At 31.0% G+C, this 22,592-nt stretch overlaps 1 protein-coding gene across 1 annotated transcript in view; it reads right to left on the bottom strand.

The window, feature by feature from the left end:
* Nucleotides 1–1,803: 1,803 nt before the first annotated feature.
* The window catches only part of LOC130891493 (uncharacterized), a 30,101-nt gene continuing 9,312 nt past the window's right edge, over nucleotides 1,804–22,592 (bottom strand). The window contains exons 2-4 of the mRNA XM_057796283.1: nucleotides 9,509–9,693; nucleotides 2,959–3,259; nucleotides 1,804–1,987 (exon numbers count right to left, since the gene is read on the bottom strand). Coding sequence (XP_057652266.1) covers nucleotides 1,804–1,987; nucleotides 2,959–3,259; nucleotides 9,509–9,693 — 670 coding nt within the window. The remainder of the gene's footprint in view (nucleotides 1,988–2,958; nucleotides 3,260–9,508; nucleotides 9,694–22,592) is intronic.

Below are 22,592 nucleotides of genomic sequence, written 5' to 3'. Positions count from 1 at the left end.
ATACCTTACCTAGAGGGCGAATTTAAATTTCTCTTATAGATAATATCGCACCCATAGATTATGTTTACATAACCTCAATAATGATATGTTTGAGTTTGGTGCATGTTTAGGAAATCATATGATATAGTGAAGAGACATTCATAACGTAATATTGTTATTTAGTTTATTCTGATACAGTTATGAGTTTAATGTACTGATTGAAGAAATGATAAATGGAATAATTTTGTAGAAATTCAAAAGTCATTTTCTCAGTCTCCATATGACGACTATTAAAACAAATCCTAAACTTCAATTGAATAATTTTTTCCAAATTTAGAAAAACTTGAATGAAAATGTTGAAAGTACTAGAATTTGAGTCTGATAAATGTTTAAAATTATACATAAGTACAGTAACATGATTTGTGGCTTGATTACAGAATACTTAGATATAGTTCCTAATCTATAAAAGAGCAAGGAGCTACTTGAAACTGTACGGATGTTAAAGAGGCTATACTACTCAATTCTTCGTTAAATATTGCTAAACACAGTTAGATGAATGCACTGGCGTATAGTTGTGGCGAAGTAGCACGTCCAAACCTTTTCAATATTTAACGAAGCGTTCTATAGTGATCATGTGACCCTCTCGTAACATAGTCGTCATATACATCACCTCATAATTAAATAGATCAGCCGGAATGTGCTAGCTTTTTCCAAAAATAAATAAAAACTTAAGATACATTAATTCAATTTTCTATAATGAAATGCGACGTACCAAATGAAAACACAGAATCACCCCTTTCACAAACAAACACGGCCAGTCGGTAGTTCGTGAGAGACTCAATGTATTCAGGAAAAGTATTGTTCTTGCAAATGTTCACCAAACAGATGGCATATAGATTCAACAATATTTTGTGAGGGAAAGCCGTCATATTCAGATAGGCAACACTGTATGTTTTCCCATATATGTGACAAACTAGACCAGGGTCGATAATGTTTGAAGCCAAAAAAAATGTTAGTAGAATGAAACCCATTGGAAAGGAAGAAGAATATGATGAAAATGAGAGGAAAAATGATTTACAGGCGATCTTGTTCGGGAAGGGAAAAGGGGTTTTTATTACATATAACTATGCTATTTTACTTTTTTCCATAGGACTTGTAGGTTTGTCGGAATTCGAGATAAACCTTTTCAGACCTCAGATCGCCCGTAAATTACAACTTTATTCTCAAATGATGCCAAAAATTTATATAACAACTCTCAACTCCAACAAAACATTTTAACTAAAATATCACAATACTCATACTCATACAATACGTAACACTCAAGAATAAGAATCGGTCTAACCTGGGTTGATGTTCGTAAAATAGTATTCGAACTTCCTACAATGCAAGCAAGGAGTTGAGGATAGAGGAGGATGTTGCTGTGTCATAGAAAACTGTGACAAAAGTTATAGAGCAACTTAAGACTAATAGATGCTAGCACATCGATATAATTTTTGAAAAAAAAATCTAAAGTGTTTTTAAATTGTTGATGCCTATTTTTCAAATTGGATTGTTTGTTGATAAATAATTTTTGATAAAACTAAATCTACTCAAAGGATTTATCAATATATGCGTTTTTCCGCACCATCATCTCTGAACCAAAAGATAATATTCAATACTTTCAGTGGAAAACTGAAAAACAAGGAATGAAATAGGAACTTGCATCATTCAATCTTTTAATCAGTTTTTATTTCCGTTGTTCTGATACAATTTTGTTTATTAATTGGTACACGATCAGCATATATTCTAACAATCAAATTATTTCAAATAACATCTAGAGTGTGTTCATCTTGCTGGCTTAGTATTTGGTTTATCATTATCTTCCCATACAAAATTTCTTCCTTTTTTGTTGTCCACTCTAGTATTATCGTCTTCGGTTCTCACGATATTAGGATATACATTCAGCTGATCAGAATTTGCTTCATTCGTTGCTCGAAAAAATGTGTCAGCATAGTTTTCATCAGGAAACCTAGAATTCATTAACACTTATAAATATTGAAACAATATGCCATTTTATAGAATCAAAGATCAATTTGTTATTCAAGAAAAAGTAGAAGCATTTTGTCAGAGAAATATAGTTTCAGTGATAAATAATCATATTTTTTTTTAGTTGAACCCTCACGATTATCAGAATTTATGTACTTGATAATTCTTTGGTATTTTTCAGGGAAACCAGTAAATGTAGTTTCAATTTTATTCAAATAAAAGTAAACGTTCCCTGTCATAATATAACACACATAGTAAACGGTTTATAGAAATATCGATAAATAATCGAATAAAAACATTGTCAACAGGTTTTATTTGACATTGCTAATGCCTCAAAATTGAAAGAAAACAGAGGCAACTGACAGCAGTCAATACATCAAACATTTGATATTCTAAAAAAAATTCTGAAGTGAATAGTAAATATAATATATTTTGATATATCATATGCGAACTGTATATCAACAAAAAAAAATATTCTAGATTATTGGCGACTATGGCTCGATTTCTGCATCATTGAGTAGCTGATATCGCAGATCAAAGAATACCAAAGCTTGTCCACATTTAACAATTGTCTTCTTTTGTGAAATTTGAAATCTTATTTTTTGAACAGGCAGGAAATTTTGAAATAGGTCCAAAACTATCCACTTTAGGTTTTAATTATGGAAAAATTTCTAGAAAAATCAATTAAGAAGGGAAAAGTGCGTAGAGTTATCACTTTCTTTTTGATAGAGGTTATTATTACCAAGAGTTGTGGATAGTTGATTAATCATATTTCGCAAAATCACTTAGAAAAAAGAAAAGCTTTTGATTAAACTGTGATTAATAACTGGCAACCCCTTAAGAATGACTAAATATCATTATTTTTTGTTATAGCTTTCTTTTTATGAAAAATATTTTGATCATTGATTTCAGTAATACTTGAATTGAAAATTCTATAAATTTGAATTAAAATACCTATCGTAGGCATGATATCCTCCATGGACCCCATGAGCTCCATGAGGTCTGTGTCCAAAATGACCATGTCCACCATATTGTCCAGTTGTATATTGTTGAGAAGAATGATAACTTTGTCCACTGCTAAATAGAATTGTACCCAAAGCAAAAGCACTCGATACAACAAGTGCGATTTTACTCAAAATGATTGCTTTTTTCGCTATCAAGGCAATTATTCCGAATATTATTGGTATAATACTAATCACATTGAACTTAAAGCCTAATAGAAGTGGCAAGAGAAATTGACGAGCTAAGAGCCTACCTGAAAACAAGTAAAATTATTTAGTATGGAAACAAAATATATTTTATTGGAGAAATTGCGAACAAGTATTTTTCATTCCAATGGAAGTTGATAATACAAAAGACTTCATAAAATGTGAGGAACCTTTTTGTTTACAAGTTTCAATTGCTACTGTTTTGAAAATGAAAGTTTTCAATTCCCTACAAAAATTAGAAAAATATACAGAATGGGTCACAGTAATAGTCAATGACACCTCTCATTTTCTTAATAAGTGCAGCAAACTTGAAAACTGAAACGGTTGTATTAATTTTTCTGTCGCATCAAAGTGAATTAATACTCATTTCGCAAGACATGGCATTTGAGACAGTTAACTCAATTCTCGTATTCTTAAATTAAACCTGTGGACAGAAATTTATCATATAGCTGACACATTTTCATTCACAAAATTTTAACGAAGAATCATATCTCGAGGTATCAATTTATCTGTTTATCCCCTCCTCATACATTCAATAAAAAATGATAATAGGTACTAAGGAGATAAAAAAGTTGAATAGCCTGCAAGATCCTCGATTTAACGCCCCTAGATTATATTTTTTGAAGTTATTTGAAGTGCAGAATTTCCAAAACAAAATCTGTTTGGTTGAAATAACTAAAATAAAGAATAGTAAATTAATACTGTCCAATACTGTAAGTAGCCGTTCTAAATGACTCAATTATAATTATTTCAATTTGTTCTCGTATCTTAGTTCAGTTCACGATATCGGTGAGGGTGATAGCTTTTTGACGATCTTTTGAGGTAGAAGATACAGATCAGAGCATGAAGAAAAGTCTTATTATTTATAATTTACTTCAAGTCCATATTCTGCAATTTATCGCGTTGGAGTGAAAGATGTTATAGATCATACACAAAAACGGAAGTAAGTTAACCGAAAACTGATGAAGGTTGACAATGTAAGCAAAGATGTTATTGAATAGTGCATAATTTTTATAGAGCCAATCCAATACCGACATTGAGCTTGATTCAGGACAATATGCTAACATACCTTGATTACGACTATAAAATACCCTTTGGTGTATTTCAATAGAGTGTGGTTTCAAATAACATAATCATTATTATTGATTCATGTCGTATCATCGAGCTCCAACAAGAATTTCTACGAAGTACTGAGACATAGAGACAAACAGAAATATAGCGTATTTAGACAAGACTTGGTTTAACACACACGACGCAGTTAAATTTGACTGATTTAATGATATTAGAGTGGCATTATTTGGAACAATCTGCACCTACCAAACATTCCACCAGTCGTAGATAACGTATATTATAATTCTCAATTCCAGTATCAGATTAGATATTACCATTAATGAAAATTAAGAACATAAATATGCAAGACGACAATTTGGTTATTGAAACGCACCTCAAACAGTTTAATTGTGAATTCTGGTGGTAGCAGGGTGTTCAGTATCTATTACATGAAATAAATTACCTAGATTAAGAGCAGTAGTAACTGAGAACGTACGTCAAATTAAATCAGAATATGGCAATGATGTATGGTAAAATTATGTTGAACACGCGATTAAGAAAGAAAATGACTATTCTATCACCCGTGAAGCCAATAATATAATTAATTTTGACGTTTCCAATTTCGAAGAGTCTCTCTGATTAAATTAATACGTGGGTAAGTTTCTTTTTCAATATTTACTAGATATGTACATACGAAACTAATGCGTTATAAGTACCTAATATTGAATGTACGCCTGGGACATGGATTTAAGGAAATGATAACCTACATTTGCTTTATTTTTTGTATGTAAGACTTTAAAAAAATGTGAATGCGAGTAATTTTAATATTATATTTCCTCTCTGATAAGGATTTCTGACGGTTTCGATGGCATAACAATATATTCAAATTGAATTTCGAGGCAAGTATACAGCAATAAATCTGAATCATTTCATCTCCTTTTGACAAAAGCAAAGTAATTTTTGAAAACTTTCAATAATTTACATACAACTAATGTGAAAAATTAATAATGCTTCTGGATGTTCTTGATTTTAGGTCCCTTCTGTTAGTTTTTTATCAATCTTTTTAAAAATTGTAGAAAAAACAATTTTGAAACAGAAGAGACCTAAAATCAAGGATACATTTCGATACATTAATATATCAAAAATTCTAAGAGATAAGAAATAAAAAATTATTTTAACAATATTGTCTATTAAAGTGTGAATTATAATATTTTATCAGTGAGATGCCCCTGAAGCTGGCAAATTTATTGATATTTTTCATGTTATACTGTATTTTTTGCTTGTTTAACTGAGGATAGAACCTTCCCCAAGAAAACGAGTCCTACCACCTTATTGCTCAACCGAGCTATGCGGTTATTTGAAAAAAATTCTCTTGTTATCCAAATTTATTTTCCATTTATATTGATATACAGTTTGATAAGAATCCCAAACTTGTTATACTGTACTGTCGTAAAAAATATTTAAACACATGCCTCCCAAACTTCTACAAATAATTACTTCCAGTTTATTCCTTGTGGTAGTTTCTCCGTTAATCTTACAAGAACCTTGAACTTGTTAAGGTCGTCCACCTCATCGTATTACGTCGGATGGTCATTCAAACTATATAGTTTCATACGTGCTAGTATATTGAAAATAATGTTAGGGCATTAGTTAATTTTGAACTACGAGTAAGGTAGTTTCTACACGGGGTGCCAATTAGGAACTTGTTAAGAATCGAATAAATACGTAAATTTTATTTTAAAATGTAGCTTTAGTGTCTTAAATATGAAGACGTATTTTTCGCACACTTCCTGCATATTTTGAATGCGCAATCCAATAGTTAGGACAAAATTTAAAGAAATTGTGCAAAAATTTCAATTAAGCTGAGCTCTTTGTCAGAAAACTGATTTGAACAATGGTATTTTCATTACCAACTTTACCGGTGCTGGTGTTATTTTTTACAAACATTATTTGAATATTTTCTCTTTGAAGTGGAATCTGCATATGAAACCTGAAAACCATTACAAAAGAGAAATAGAACACAAAAGCTCCTTAATTCCCAAAATAGTTTATAAACAACAGCTTCTGTAGTACAGAAATACAAACTACCTTATAATAAGGAGCGAATAGTTTAATATCTATGGTCCACAAAAAAGTGTATTTACTACGGAAATTATGAAACATATATTCCAAAATAACACTGATTACTTTAAAGCAGAGGTTACAGTTCGTGGAATACAACAACAAAATCAATACAAAGATCGAAAGAAATATTTCAAATGACAAAATGATTGAATATGCCTCTAAAGAAAACAAAGAATAAACCTTTTAATCCTTCGTTTGATGTTTCTCCTTCTATTATGAATACGAGTAATGATTTAGCCAATTGCCCCGATTTTTCAAAACGCTCAAAAGCATTATCAGTTTTGATTATAACTTGGACATAGCCTGATTATGAATATGGAGAAGTTGTCGCAAGATATGTTTTGACTAAAACTAGATTGGGGATATTTTGATTTAGAAGACAACGAAATAGAATCATTGACATGTAAACTTGGTCTTATAAACGTTGAAACGGAACATGAAACAGATACGATTCTTTATGGGTAGGATGTTGGGAGAATTAATGAATCTTTTGATGATTCACGTCTATAGCAATAGTTATTCTTAATAGAAGCGGTAATATTTTCAATGATAAAACTGTATACAATACTGCAGGATGATGCTATCAAAGAAAATATTACAAATGGAATGGATTATACCTATGATATTTTTTGTGGATTATGATATCAATGAAAATGTCGAACAAGAAAATTGAGATGAAATATTGTTCCAAGTCTAGATAATGATAGAATGGCAAAAGAATATAGACCAAACTTGAACTCATTGGGCCTCCACCATTAAAAAAAGGATATCTCAATCCGATATTGATTTGGAATCTTCTGATAATTCTACTCCATATATTGATGAATTTGACTGACGTAATACAGTAGCATGCAAGTCAAGAGATAGATGAAAATAAACCTATAGAAAAGTACACCTGTAAAATGAATTTATTTGCCCGGAGCCACTTGTTCGGGGCAAATCTATGCTAGCAATGTCTATTAAAATAGGAGTCATAATAATAATAATGCATCTCAGTACAGTCCAGTTATAAATCTAGAGGGCTATTTTTTTTAAGGAAACTAGAACACTATTCCAAAAAATGATCATGCAGCTTGACTTTTCTTCTAATACGTCTAACGGTAACTTCCACATATCCTAGAAAATCATGGAATGTTTCTAAATTGTTGACTCCTATGTCCAAATAACTTCTCCTTCAATTTGTGAAAGTCCATATATCGAAGAAAAACAGTGAACCAAAACAATGATCAGTGCATGATCATCACGTGAACATCCCGGAAGAAACGGGGCACGGCATCGTTATTGGTCCATATCAGAGGCATCATAATATACTACAAAAAAAAATAATAACAAAACTGTTGATGACGTTATTTCCAAAATGGCAAATATTTCGGTAGTATCTTCTTCAAATGTCTACCGAATCGTTCGTGAGAACAGAGCTAATCATTCAGTGGCCGACCCAAAAAAGTATCCTACAAGAAAAATTATTAACAAATGAATTTATGATTTCGACAGAAGCGCAAACAGAAAAATTGTGAATTTCATTTTTCAAAATTAGTAACCTACAGAGTTCTGAGAGAAGTTAACGATGAAAGAACTTACAGGATTTTTAAAGATTAACATTTTCTAATTTATCAAAAGAAATGGGATTTTGATACAAAAAACGAGGAAGGAAAATCTTATTATTAGAAAAAGCAGAAATAATTTTGTGGGGGGCAAAAGCTGGACATACTAAAGAAAAGGTTTAGGTGTACTCTTCCATACAATGCTTAAGGCATGCTTTGTCGGAGGGACTTATCACCGTAAAAAAACCATCAGGTAGGTAATATTTCAAAAAACTATTCTATGTTTACATTTAGTGTCACTTGTTTGAGTATGTATGTGCGTAATGGAATCTATCTTTATTTAAAGATGATCACTTGTTGTCAAATATCAAGTTGTTTGAGCTTTTTCCATTTTTAAAGCCATATTGCGAGTCCTCTGGAATTTTATTCGAATGAAAGCTTGTTTCTGAAAAGATTTTTTACTTTTATTTATTATTGGGTTGACTTAGTTATTTCCCACAATCATTACAATCCAAGTAAGAACAATTAATAGCACATTTTATATAGTTATAGTATAGTTATAGGCGTACCTGGTTTTATAGGGAAAATTTGATTTTAGGAAAAGCACAGAGGCTAATTATTTGCAAATGTAGTGAAGATGGTTTTCTGCCAGATGTTTTATGGGTATTTGGGTAGGAAAAACTGAAGACTATCACGAAGAAATAGACAGGATCTCTTTCAAAAATTGGTTTTCGTATGTTGCAGCAGAAAATAAAAAATTTAAATTTTTTCTGTTTCTATGGAAACAGCGAAACTGTTACAAGGAATGTCATAAATAGTATTTTATTTCTGTTTAAGTTTGATAAATAGAACTTTTGATAATATGGGTTGTCCTTCATTTCTTATTCTCATATCATATTGATTGGAAAAAGTCGATAATGAAAGTGTAATTCCCGGTACACGTTGGTAAGGAAATATCTCATCAATTTGTTTATAGATATCATTCCCAATTTCATATTATTGGTATATGATTCAATCCCATATTTTTCATTGTGATGTTTTTTACAATTGTCTATTTGTATAAAAAAAAACTACATAAATAGGAATAAATTCGTTAGGAATTTTCATATTTTAGTTTTTTCTATAATATCGCATATATTTTTAGCAAAGTTTTATTTTGTTATGAAATGTTTTTCAGATAAAGTTAAGACAAAAAGAGTTTTTCTACTTGATACCTAGTAGTGGAATTAGTTCTTGCTAATGAATATAATTCACGAGTTCCAAAATTATTATATTTGTATATTTACATTCTATTATGTCGAAAGATATTTAGTTTGAAGTCCAATAATAATTACAAGAGACCTAAAATGATTCAATGAAACTACTTGATCAACATGTGACCAATTATCTCAACATTTCCGATAAATCTCAAATAATATTCTTTGATTGCGTTAATACATTTTATATACAATAATATAATTACTAAAAACAGACACCTGTAATATTTTGCCCCAATCTGCTTGATTATCAAGCACACTAAAGCCTTGAACTTGATTCCTCCTGCCATCTATAATTTTAACCTTGAACTTACATTCTTACCTGTTCCCACTTCTTTCAACTCATGAACATTGATCGCTTCTCGGCGAGGATCGACAAGAAATTCTAGTGTACCACCTGGATGGCCAGATGGCGATACGTGCATCATAAGACCGGGATAAATGAAGCCCATGTTCCATCTCATATTCCGTTTTGAAAAAACATAACTGACCGTGTCCATTATGCTCCTGAAAATATTTTGAAATCATTACTATATGATTTGTATACAATTGATATGAAAATTCTTGATTTAATTGAATCATTCCATTCAAAATATTTAGCGTAATTTAATATTTTTATAGAATATATTTAAAAACATGTTCATTACTAGCTAGATTACCAATAGCACTAATTTTTGTCAATCGTTTACAGCACACCAAATAGAAGTTTTTGTTCTGTTTTAAAGAAATTTTCCAAAAAATTTACTACAAAATGAATTTTTGTAACATGTATTTAAAAGAAAACTCACTCGAATTTTCTTTCTAGAATAAAAACAATATAATACGTTGATAAAGACCTATTTGTTGCTTCTCATTGGTATAGAAAATTTAACTTTTACTCAGTATCCGTCACTTTATTGCTCTACAATGTTAAATATTGATTAACGTTGCTTATATGCGATACAAATAAATATGAATATTCAAGCAAACTTGAAAATTTCCTTGAAATTCAAATAATTCTTTGTGCGTACATCTCTCTAAATAAAAGAAATGTTAAAGAGGTAACTAAATATTTAATTTCCATAAAAATATTAACGTTATATAAAAGGCAATGTAATTTAGTAATATGCTACAAATTTTCAAAGTATTTTTTGGCTATTTCTCTAAAAAATTATATACATAATATAGGTCCTCATCACTCCGCTCTATTTACTCAGTATTGAAAAATAATTACTGTAATACTTTTAAAGGGGCGCCTTAACTGAGGAAGCAAATAAGTTGAGAAGGTAACATCGTCATGTGAAAACTATTTTTGTTCAGATGTTTAAGCTGAATATATTCCAGGTAAAAAGCGTCCTTTATCAGCTACAAACTCAAACTGGAAAGCTATTAAAACTAGAAGTGCTAGGGACTTAAATTATTTTATGCTAAAACAGTTAACTATGCATATTATAAATATGTTATTATTTTGTTTCTGCAACTTGTAAATCTGGCTGTGAGTATTATGCGTGACAGACGGACAAATAAGCATAATCTTCTTCCTATGTAAAAAGTATCGAGATCCCTGTACAATATTATCTTCAGAAAATGGTATTGACTTTTAGTTCAAAAAGTTAATTGCAGTAAAAATAAGGGAGCAATATATGGGAAGCCCCTGTCAAAATACAATTATTAAACAGTTAATTCCATACACTGGCTATTTTCAATATTGTAGCCTAATCTAATGTCCTTGGGCTAATTTTACATTATATTAGAAACATTAGCCCTCAAAAATATATACAATTAAAGAAACAAGTAGAACACCGCATGAGAGAGGCCAAAGAATGAAGGATGAAAGAGAGCTGTCGTGAAATGGAAGAATTGAACAATAAATATGATTATTCCATTCTACATAAAAAACTGGAGAAATTAACTGGAAATATAATAAAAAAGATACCAATCATCACAAGGAACACCGAATGAGAGATCCGTTTGACAGGAGATGACAAAAAACGGACTTGGGAAGATTACATCAAGCGCCTATTTGCAGCAGAGCTAGATGATGCGGGATAAGAATGTGAACAGAATGGAGAGCTATGTATTCTTAAGTCTAAAATTGAGAATGCCATAAAAATCTCGAAAACCAGAAAAGCAGCCGTACCTGACAACATTCCAATAGAATGCTTGAAGGCTTTGGACGATAGGAACTATAAAACAGGGAAATTCCAAAAGACTGGCTTGAATCAGTATTCATTCCATTGCCTAAAAAGAATAACCCTAACACCTGTGACGAATATTTCATTGATTTCCAGAAGACATTCGATAAAGTCCAACACGATGAACTTTTGGAGAATTTAACAACTACTAACTCAGATTCAAACGATATACGATATTAATCAAAAAGATCTATTACAATCAAACTGCAGTAGTATGGTGCGTGTGGAGGACATGGAGTCAGACGAAATCATAATTCAAAAGGGAGTGCGTCAAGGTTGACTCCTTTCTCCACAACTATTAAATCTATATTCATAGATCGTATTTGAGAAAGTGCTGGAGGAGAGACATGACAGAAGAGACACGAGGGGATAAACATCGGAGGAACATTAATCAACAACTCAAGATTTGCCGATGATACTGCTATACTGGCTGAGAGTAAAGAAGATATCCAAATCCTACTAGAGAGAATCAACCGATAATGTGAAAAAGTAGGACTCACTATAAATATTGAAAAAACCAAATTCATGGTTATAAGTAAAAACCAAAATATTAATATAAAACCCTATTCTGCTACTGTATGGAAAACAAATAGAATGAGTGCAAAAATACAAGTATCTTGGTTTAGTCTTAAACGCTCAAATAACCCAGACGAAGAAATCAAGATCAAAATTGAAATGGCTCGAAAGGTATTTGTCAAGTATTCCTCAATGTTTGCAAACAGAAATCTAAACCTCCACGTCAGAATAGGATTCATGGAATGTTATATATGGTCAGTACTGCTGTACGGAGTGGAAACCTGGACTTTGAAAGCTCAAATGATTGAAACACTTGAAGCATTTGAGATATGGCTCTGTAGACGCATCCTGAAGATACCTTGGACTGACAGAATCACCAACGACGAAGTACCAAGATTTATTGGTCGCAAATGAAAGCTGTTCACAATTATTAAGATAAGAAAAACATCTTACATAGGGCACATATTACGCAACGACAAATACCTACTGCTACAGAACATAATGCAGGGCAGAGTAGAGGGAAGGAAAGGCATCGGCAGGAAAAAGAAATCCTGGCTTCGTAACATAAGAGAATGTTCAAATCTCAGCGTCGGAGAATTGTTTCATATTGCGAGGGACAGAGACGCATTTAAAAACGTGGTCGCCAACCTTCAATGAGAAGACGGCATGAGAAGAAGATTGAAAGACACATAGGACTTGAATTTCCACTGTCATAAATAATAAGCAGACAGTGACTATCCAAGTTATTACATAAAAAATTGTTTTAAAATATATTAATGGGAACATACATCACTATTTTTCTTGAAATCGAATTTAGTTATGCGAAAGAACACTTCACAGTCGCCGAAGACTATATAGATGATAATATTAATGAAAAACAGAGGTAGTGAAGAATATTGTGCGTATTCCATTGAATTTTTTAATAGGGGATTATTCCAGTCGTGTTATAAACCTAATACTCCGTCGAGGTTTGGAATGAGAATTAAGGACTGTACACACTCTACTATACATTTAAATTGACATATTAAAACTGGCAGAATCACAATTTTTCAAATAACTGATTCAATTTCCACTTTACAGCAGTCTCTAAATACTACAATAAAGTTAGTTATTCAGAAGTTTAATTTCGTTAAGTGATTATAGAAACAATGTTGCATAAATTCAGAGCACATCGTTACAATATTTCCGTAGCATAACTTAAGCAATAATTATCACTTGTAATAAATGGATAATCGAATGCTTATTTAGACATATATAGTAGGCCATTTTGTATTGCGATAGATTCAAAGAAAGTGATCAATTAAAAAATTATATCATTGAATCTAATTTATATGAATTATTATTGGTTTGATATAATCTTCGTTAGATTCGGCTTCAATTATATTGTTTCTAATTGATTGAATATTTCTCGAGTGAAGCTGCATTTTTTCTACATATCTTTCAAGCCTTTTTCTTTTTTATTTTTCTTTCGAACAACGTTAAATAATTATTTGTATTCTTGAACTTTCCTAAACTTTTCACCATGTTGAAGCTTGTTGAACTTACTTTTTGTTTGTTTTTACACTTGAGTTATCGTTGATTTGAGAAAGATCCTATCTGTCTCCACACATTTTAACGGAAGTTGGTTCTTACATAAATCATTAGCCATATAGAGATGGGAATCAGGTTTATGTCTTGTGAATATCAAGTTCTATGAACTCGATAACTCTATAGATGATTTTTTAGTTTGAAGTTTATTTCGACAAAAATAACAAAAACGGTATGAAAAATTGTGGGTTAAACAGTCCGCTTCTTCGCAAACAATACTGACTTGTTCTAGAACATCTTGTTGTTTCCATTGTAATTTTGTACAGTTTGGAGTACCAACATGTAGATGGAAAAAGGGAAATACGTCCTATACAAAAACGAATATTTGAAATTGGATATGGCTTTATTGTTTTTCAAAATATTCTCTATTGAGATCAATACACTTTTGTATGCGTTTGAACAATTGTCGAACCATTTGCTCTATTCTGATTGAGGTATCTTCAAAACAAGTGATTTGAAAATATCAACCCCTTCTTCAGGCATAGAAATACATTGATCCTGCAATTTATTTTTTATATGAGTGAAAAAGAAGAAATCAGTATGTGCCAAACAAGCACTGACTCATCAATTCGATGTTTTGACTGTTCAAAAAGGTTTTTGTTTGAACTGAGTGTGAGAGCTCGCATTGTCCTCGTGGAGCAAGATTCGTTTACTATGGTTAGTTTTCCAAATTTTTTGAACTGTCAAACAAATGCTGGCGTACCAATCAGAATTGACCGTTTTTCGTTGCTCTAATCGAACGGTAATGTCCAGTTATTTCGAAAACACACGCGACCAATCGCTTCAAAATGTAAACGACTTTTGTTGGATTCAGATCTTGTTGAAAAACCCATACAGTCGATTATTATCTGTCTTGATCTTATTGACGTCTTTTGAAGCACCGCGATTGAATTTGAAGCAAGTATACCTCAATATCATAGTATGGACGATCTTGTAGTATCAGGTTAACCACAGCATCGATGTTTTCTCTCGAAGCGAGTTGAACTGCACATTGATGTTAGTTTAATCCACTTGTAAAGTTATAGGAAATCATCGTACAAAAATGTTGAACATATTTACATCAGTATTGCCATATCTGGAAATTTAAGTAACAGACGTTGTACCGTTATATGGGTTAGTGGGTTGTGACATCCATTTTGCATTTGAAAAAAGTATAAAAAAAGACCATGTTTACATAAAGTATTCCTATAATAATTGAGGATATGGGAAGAATTGGAGCCTACAGAACTTTGTGGTAGCAAAAGCAGATAAACGGAAACGAAAAAAATATAAGGTCACTTGAAACTCGGGGAAAAAGTACAAGTCTTTCAGATAACATAAGTGAACATTGAAAGAATTACGCAAAATATTGTTTATACGCCTGCAGGGATTACCCTAAAAAATTAATATTGTTGTATAATTTCTAGCACTTGTTAATTTCTGAAAAAGCATATTTTGTGGTGAATATAAGTGAGGCTTTTTATTTATTCATCAACAGTGTAAGGAAATAAATAGATGGTAAACCTAGTAACATGTCTTGCGTGTGTAAACACTGTCTTAAATGTTCATGCTACATTTTCGGATTGGTCATACAGTCGGCGATAGAAGATGAAATAAATAATGGATGCAATACATCCATGATATGATATGGTACAAAGACAACTTTAGAATCTTTTTTTTCCTAGTTTTATTTCTTAAATATAATAATATGAAGATCTCCGAGAAAATCCGTCTATTATAAAAACAACGCTAGGCTTAGATGATCTTGCAATAGCTAAGAATTCTAATATTGAAGAGATTTCAAGCGAATGAAAATAATTGTGAAGGGTAGGATGAGGAAAAGTTTCAACAAATTCTAGATTTGATTAGTCAGGAGAGTCAATCTGACCAGAGATTCATATTTATATAATAAGTCATCTCAAATATTAAGTTCAATATTTAAGCATAATCATTATACTGTCTTCATGAATTATTATACAAGTAATGACTCAAATGAGAGTTTTTATACCAACGCTGAAGAGCAGACCTTTGTCGGATCCCTTGAAACTAGTGTAGGAAAATCTGATTAACGTCCAACCGCTAAGAAAATCTTGGAATTAGAAGATATGAAAATTTGGTTTCTTCGATACGATGATAAGAGAAAAGAATTAGGTTATGTATGAGATTTATTTTTTTGCTATTTCGCGTGAATTCAAAAATGTATTTATAAACATTTGTGAACTGTTTCGGCAGCAACTATCCACAAAACATGTGAGAATATCGCGTAGTTCACTCCTAAACACAAATGAATAGTCAAGTACTGTTTCTGATCAATATAGAAACAAACCTTGATTGTTGTGATTCCAAAAATCTAAATAGCATATTCCAATTTATTAGTGATTCTTTATTGACTTGTCTATGTTAAGTTTCAATACTGTTTCACTCCATAATGGGACTAAATTTTCTAATAAGTATCAAAATTGACTGTGGATCTAGAAAAAGTAGGATAACCTCTGGATATTGAATTTGGGCACATTGAAGAGTTTTCGTTTCTGAGCTAAGTCAGACTTAAGAAGATAAGTGAAGAATTAGAAAATCATCAATCCTCGCAATATGTTGGAATTGCAGAACAAATAGATCATCTTATATTCGAATATTTTCAATCAAATTGAGGCTACCTCCCATGATCAAGAGGAGTAACTCAAGATATAGTTATAACGATATCAAAGAAAATGGAACAATGCGATGCTGGAAGGTCACCACAGACTATTATTCACAATCATAGAAATTGAGAAATCAAGTTTTTTCATTTCAAAACAAATTAATTCAACATTTTTTTATGAAAGCTTCATTTTTCTCTCAGAATTATCAGCACTTGGAATGATTTGCGATTTATTTTTCTTCTTCTTGACTAGTGTGAGTATTTATCCCAATCAAAAGAACGTGGTAACGGAAGAATAATTGGAACAGATGCCAGTAGGTACGAATGAACGACGATAATCCTAGAGATTAGCGCTATGAATGAAAGTCTTTAATCAAAATAAATCTTCCAATTGCGGTATATGGAATGAAAACTACTGAAATGTCGAGAATTGAGTATAATACAAGACCTACACAGTAACGTACTGAGAGAAATTTTGTAGTGATAGAGATTTTCGGAGAGGAGATTCCAATTGACTTATATTGTTATCACATTCAACTTCGGATTCTGGCATAACTTTGGTGAAAATACCATCTGTCATCATCATTTTTAAGTAGATAAACCTCATATCTATTGAATGTTTAGCTTGAAATGAGAAGAAGAACAATGGATAATTTTGTTGTTGATTATGTTTCCAAATAATACAAGAAAAACGTATGAATAAAAATATATGGAATTTGTACTAAGGAACGGTTTATTGAAAGCTAATGACTGTTTATTTGAGATTAATTTAACCCAAATAACTCTCGAACTATCTTTAGTTTTACTCAAATGAGAATCATTTGCGTGAATTAAATACGCGAAGACGTGAAAACCTTTTTCATCACAAATACTTTTGGTGAGGAATGAATATGAATAGTTACAATTCCACGAAATATAATAATTGAAGTACTAGCTTCTGTCACAGAAGGAAAGTTGATATCTCAATTTACTAAAACATTTATAAGCGTTATAGGCGTAATTAGAACCGATATTTTAGAATATTCTTTAAATTATACATTTGAACGTCGATGATTAGGTTTGTTCATATAGTGAGTTTGATGAAAAAAATAATTCTACATGACTATATGAAGGCAGGTCCAGCTCATACTCAATGTTAATTTTTACAGAGACAATCTGTACCACCTCAATATAGCACAAATGAGTTTTTCAATTGGTTTTTCAACAAAAAGGTACTTGTTAAACTCGATATAATTTATGAATTGGGAGATACGTTGATTTTTAGATCGTTGTACATGCCAAGAAAACCGTTCGTCATAAAAGGTTTTCTCAGGGAAATTATCATGAATTGTAATTATTTATTGAAAATACTTACAGGAGCTATTAAACATTTCTAATTGAACTGAATATTTTGGAGCACCATATTACTTACATACGGTAATGTGGGAATATTTAGTTGGTTAGCTAACAGCTTATCATATATAAACAAAAAAAAATCTAGTAAATATTTGAAATGGTTACCACGCACTTCTACACACTTGTGGAGTCTACGGAGGATATTTCTTTGAACTTTGAAGGAGCAGTCCAAGATTCTGCCGTATAGCGTCACAATGGAAGTTTATTCTAACAATCATCTCGTTTCTTGTGTATAGTGTTGTATATACCAAGATAGAAACAAAACTAAAACGAAAAATGTTATTTAGATGATTTTTAATCATTTAGAAATTGAGGAGAATCTTGAATTTATTTTGTTTCCCTCTGTGAGAAACTGTGGGCTACCAATCTAAGTTTTTCTATATTTCAATTTTTACCGCAGGTAAGAAACACGATGTTCGACAATATGCAGTTCAATTAGAAATGTTTGATTGCTGTTCAATATACCTCCTGTAATTATTATCAATAAATAATTACGATCTGGAAATTTACATATCTCCTTAACCATAAATTTTATCGAATTAAGTACACAGTACTTTTTTGTTGAAAAATCTATTGAAAAATTCATTTTTGCTTCTTAAGATTGTACAGGTGATCCCTGTAAAAGTTACGGATTGTAAACTATTGGGCATGAGTCACCCCTGTCGTTCATATAGTCATTTAGAATTATTTATTCCGCCAAACACACTACATGGATATACGTAATCATCCATTGAAAATTCATAATATTCGAATGTATAATTTGGAAATATATACTTAAATATAAGTCCCGGACACCCAGTAGATAATCCGACCTGGTAAGGTCCGTAATTCGTGCGAGAGATATTTTTTATACTTTATCAGAAAGTTTGAACTTATATTTTTTTCAGAACAATGGTTTCCAAGGAAACCACGAATTAGTATGGTCCCAGTATGTTTTCTCATAATATCATAATACCTATTTTTATCACAAAGATTGCGGCTCAAATTATTGCCACTGGAAGGTTTGGAAAACATCTTCGAATATTTGGGATTCATGATTAATAAACTACACAAATTATTAAATGACACCCAATATAATATGCAACTATGTGTTCAAAAGTGAAAATAGAATCACATGTATCGTTGCATTTTCCTACTTCTTATTTGATATGCTTAGATCAAAAGGAGAATTGCTTCCTATCACGAATGTCAACAGTTTCTAGACTTTTAGATTTTAGATTAGTTTCCTAGAGAGTCAATTAGTTTCATGACAAGAAACACCGATTTTTTTGAATAAACCTTTCATATTATGCCAAAAGCAGAGTCATCAAAAAACCGAATTCGAAACTTGTGAATACAGCTGAATGATGAATGGCTACCTTGACACAATCATTTTTTCTTCATAACAAGAGAAGGAGAAGGTTCAGAACAGTAATCTCAATGGGGTATTGGAGAGGTAGACATGTTTAAGATGTTTTCTTCAAAATTTATCCTAATACCTAAATACCAATCTTTGTGATTGTGACAAGTTTTAGTCAGACCATTGTACCTAATTAGACACTATAATGATGAGGAGTTTCCTCAAATTCATTAAGAATGATAGCAAGATTCACGGTATTCGGATAGGTTCTAACGTGGTAAGGGGTATTAATTTCTGCGGCAATATTCCAATTTGAAGAGAGTAACCCTAAGTACGTATGTTTCAAGGGATAAAGTTATAACATCACTAAAAAAAGGCGTACTTTCAGTATGAGGACAAAGTCCGATATATTTATACAAGATGTCAGAAGTTAGAAGAATTATCATCGCAGGTACAGACTAATGATATAATACTCAACCTAGCAAGATGGGCGAGGTATGTCCCAAGTCTTCAATGGAATTCCTGAAAAAAATCAGAATTAAATGATTGGGTGTAGTAGATTTTTGCTTGTTATTAGGTCTACTCCATAACTTTGAATTTTTGTTTTGGTGAAAGGGGATGGTAATTTAATCTTTCATTCTTCCAACTTCTGTTAACTTTACTAATAAGTGAATTACTGAATCCGCAATATTATTAAGAACATGGAAGAAATATGAGTGGTTAATTACCAAATAGGTTAGATTGTAAATCATCTGTCATAATAAGAATACAATATAATAACCCGAATATTTACAAAGTTGAGATATCTTACGAAGTACCGATTTATTGCTTTATAAACTAAATAAAATTAAATCGAATGTTTTCAGAGTTTTTGAGCACTGAATTGATTTCGATTATACCTCATTATCCAATTTTTAAATAATAAGCATATTCTTCCCATACTATCATTATACTAAAATTATGGTAATGTACAGAGGTTTTCACAATTAGTCATGGCAGATATAATGCTAATTAAATAACAAATTGAAATCGTTCAAATAATCCTTTTCCATATGTTGACATCCCTTTATGCATTAGTGAAATTCCCCCAGAGGACAGTAATTTGATATATGTATATCTGCCATGGTATATTTAGAAGGAGTGTTCCAATGGAAATACAGCACTTTGTACATTATATTGAAGTTTTATTTCGTCAACAAATTAATTTTGTTTTTTTCAACTCGACTCGAAGTTACAAAATAAGAAGATAAATAAATTGGTGCTCAAACTATTTTAGATGAAAGGAACTGCTAAAGAAGTTAGTGATAAAAGAGGAAACGGGTTAAGTATATCTTTCTTAAAGTGAAATATATCCTTTGAACGTAAAGGCAAGAATCTGGTATATATTCAGATCCTGACTAGTTGGGAAGGAAAAAATATTACAATTACAATTGCAATTGTCGTTTGGGGATATCGATAGGAAAATATGTGTTAAAAGTAGTTTCGAAAAACAAATAAGAATTAAATTATTAAGAGATATGGGGTAATAAAAACATATATATATATATATATATATATATATATATATATATATATATATATATATATATATATATATATATATATATATATGTAGTTTAGTTGCGGAATTACGTAACCATAGTAGTTTGACATTAGTAAATGTTAAATGTATCGGATATTGTTCTTGAATATGAAGTCGTCCCAAGGAAAGGATTACTCATGGAAAAAGTGAGAAAGACAGATTTGTGACGATCTTCAACTCTATAATAATGATGATATACAAAACACTGAGATTCTGAAGAAAATAAGAGTTAGTACCTGTATTCAATTTGTGCATATCGATACATCAAGTTACAAGAAACTGCATTGGGTCGTCTTATACTGATAACCTCTGTCAAAAAATGAGAATGTTATGAAATGATAAACTCTAGGTAGAACACATCTAATTGAGAACTTGGTCAGGAAAAGTTGACGCATACTGGGATATGACTCGCATCCAAGAATACATATTAATCAATATTATTTGATAATTTAAAGATGTTTCTCAAACTTCATCATAACCCTAAATATTACCAATAGATTCATCAAAAACAAGAAGTAATTTGATATGTCATTGGAAACCTTTTTGAGGTTTTTGAGGCATATAATTCAAGATAACACAACACTTTTATTCAAAAAACTACTAATTTAACTACTATTTTTCTTAGGACTGAAATGCTTTTGGTTAGGTTTTGCAATTCACGAATCAATATAGAACATTATTTTTAAATAACCCAAATTTTTTCAAACAAGCATCTTTTAAATGGCAACCAAGATTTGTTGAGGAACAATCAGAATCCTGTATGCTTTGGTCATATTTATCCTCAATTTTTTATACATTGACTTATTACGGACATAAATAGTAAACACCTTCGCAATACAATTATAAAGGTAGTTGAAAGTGCGGATTAGTATTACAGTGAATGTCATGAATTATTTCAAATGATACATACAAACGACAATTATGAGGCTGCGGAACATGAGTTAAATACGTAATGAATGGTTGAAAATATCAATCCTCTCATCCTATTGAGGTATAATCAAAGCTCTCAGTGGCTGTATGCCAAGCCTAGAATACAAAATTACTATTATACTTTCTTGTCGTATACGATCTAATATTTTGGTAGATTTCATTAAGATTTTCATATTCATATTGAATACGACTATCTCACATATCGTTTCAATGAAGCTGTCTTTAAGGAAATCGATAAATACTATTGATGGACATCTATCATTTGTAGTAAAATGGCAAACTTACAAAGGAAAACTTGTTTCAGGACCTCAAATAAGCGTAGAGTATATTTAATAGATTGTGAATCAGTATAAAACAATAATTATATCGCCCAACAAATGATATTAATTTTTAATTCCTTCTATACAAAAAAGTGAAACTGTTACTAGGGAATGGCTAGCGCATTTGAAATCCAGTGATGCTATTTAAGGTTTGTACAGCAGATTTGTCATCAACCAATACAGAAATGAGTCATCATAAATTTTGTAAAAAAATTTTCCGCCGTAAATAATCTCACCCTTAATATTATATTTTCTTTATCAGTGATTGTAGAGGAAAGTTTTATACATTCACATAACGATACATTTTTTCAAAAAAATAATAGTCTAGTCAATATAGGCTTTTGACCTCTTTTTTTCTAGCGTATACGAAATTGTGCACACTCATGTATTTTTAAGTGAGAAACTCGATTCTCAGCTAGGAGCTTCGACATTTTGTTTTTTGCTCTAGTCAGGAATTTTCCCATAATTGGCCAATAAATTTTTTTCCATGGCAAAATTATTTCATATTTTATTTTATGCCATTAGAAAGTTTATGGAATTTACTAATTTTCACGTTTCATACAAAATTTTTGCTCAATGGACCATTCTCGAGATGTAGGATATATATTTATTCAGAAATATTTGGCGCCATTACACAAAAATTTCAATTATTAGAGAGCTGAGATCACTTCTTTAGCTATAACACGCGAAAAAAGATATTGAAAAACCAAAAAATACCCTGTTCAAGAGGACGTATTTTAACATCGATTGTTGGACTACAAAGATGCAATATATTATGGTTTATGTTCAAGTTTCATCGTTTTCACTTTATAACGTTAGTTATTGACATGTTATTCACCATCTTTCCAAATTATAATATAAATCAACTCTCACAACAAAAGTTATTCAAGATTGAAATTTCCATTTCGCCGTCGCCAATTTTTTAGCTCGCGAAGTGAGTGTC

This window comes from Diorhabda carinulata, chromosome 3 (genome assembly GCF_026250575.1).
Source record: "Diorhabda carinulata isolate Delta chromosome 3, icDioCari1.1, whole genome shotgun sequence".
In the NCBI taxonomy this organism is placed as follows: Eukaryota; Metazoa; Arthropoda; class Insecta; order Coleoptera; family Chrysomelidae; genus Diorhabda; species Diorhabda carinulata.
The sequence above is the reverse complement of the archived record's forward strand: the minus strand, read 5'-3'. Positions and strand labels throughout refer to the sequence as shown.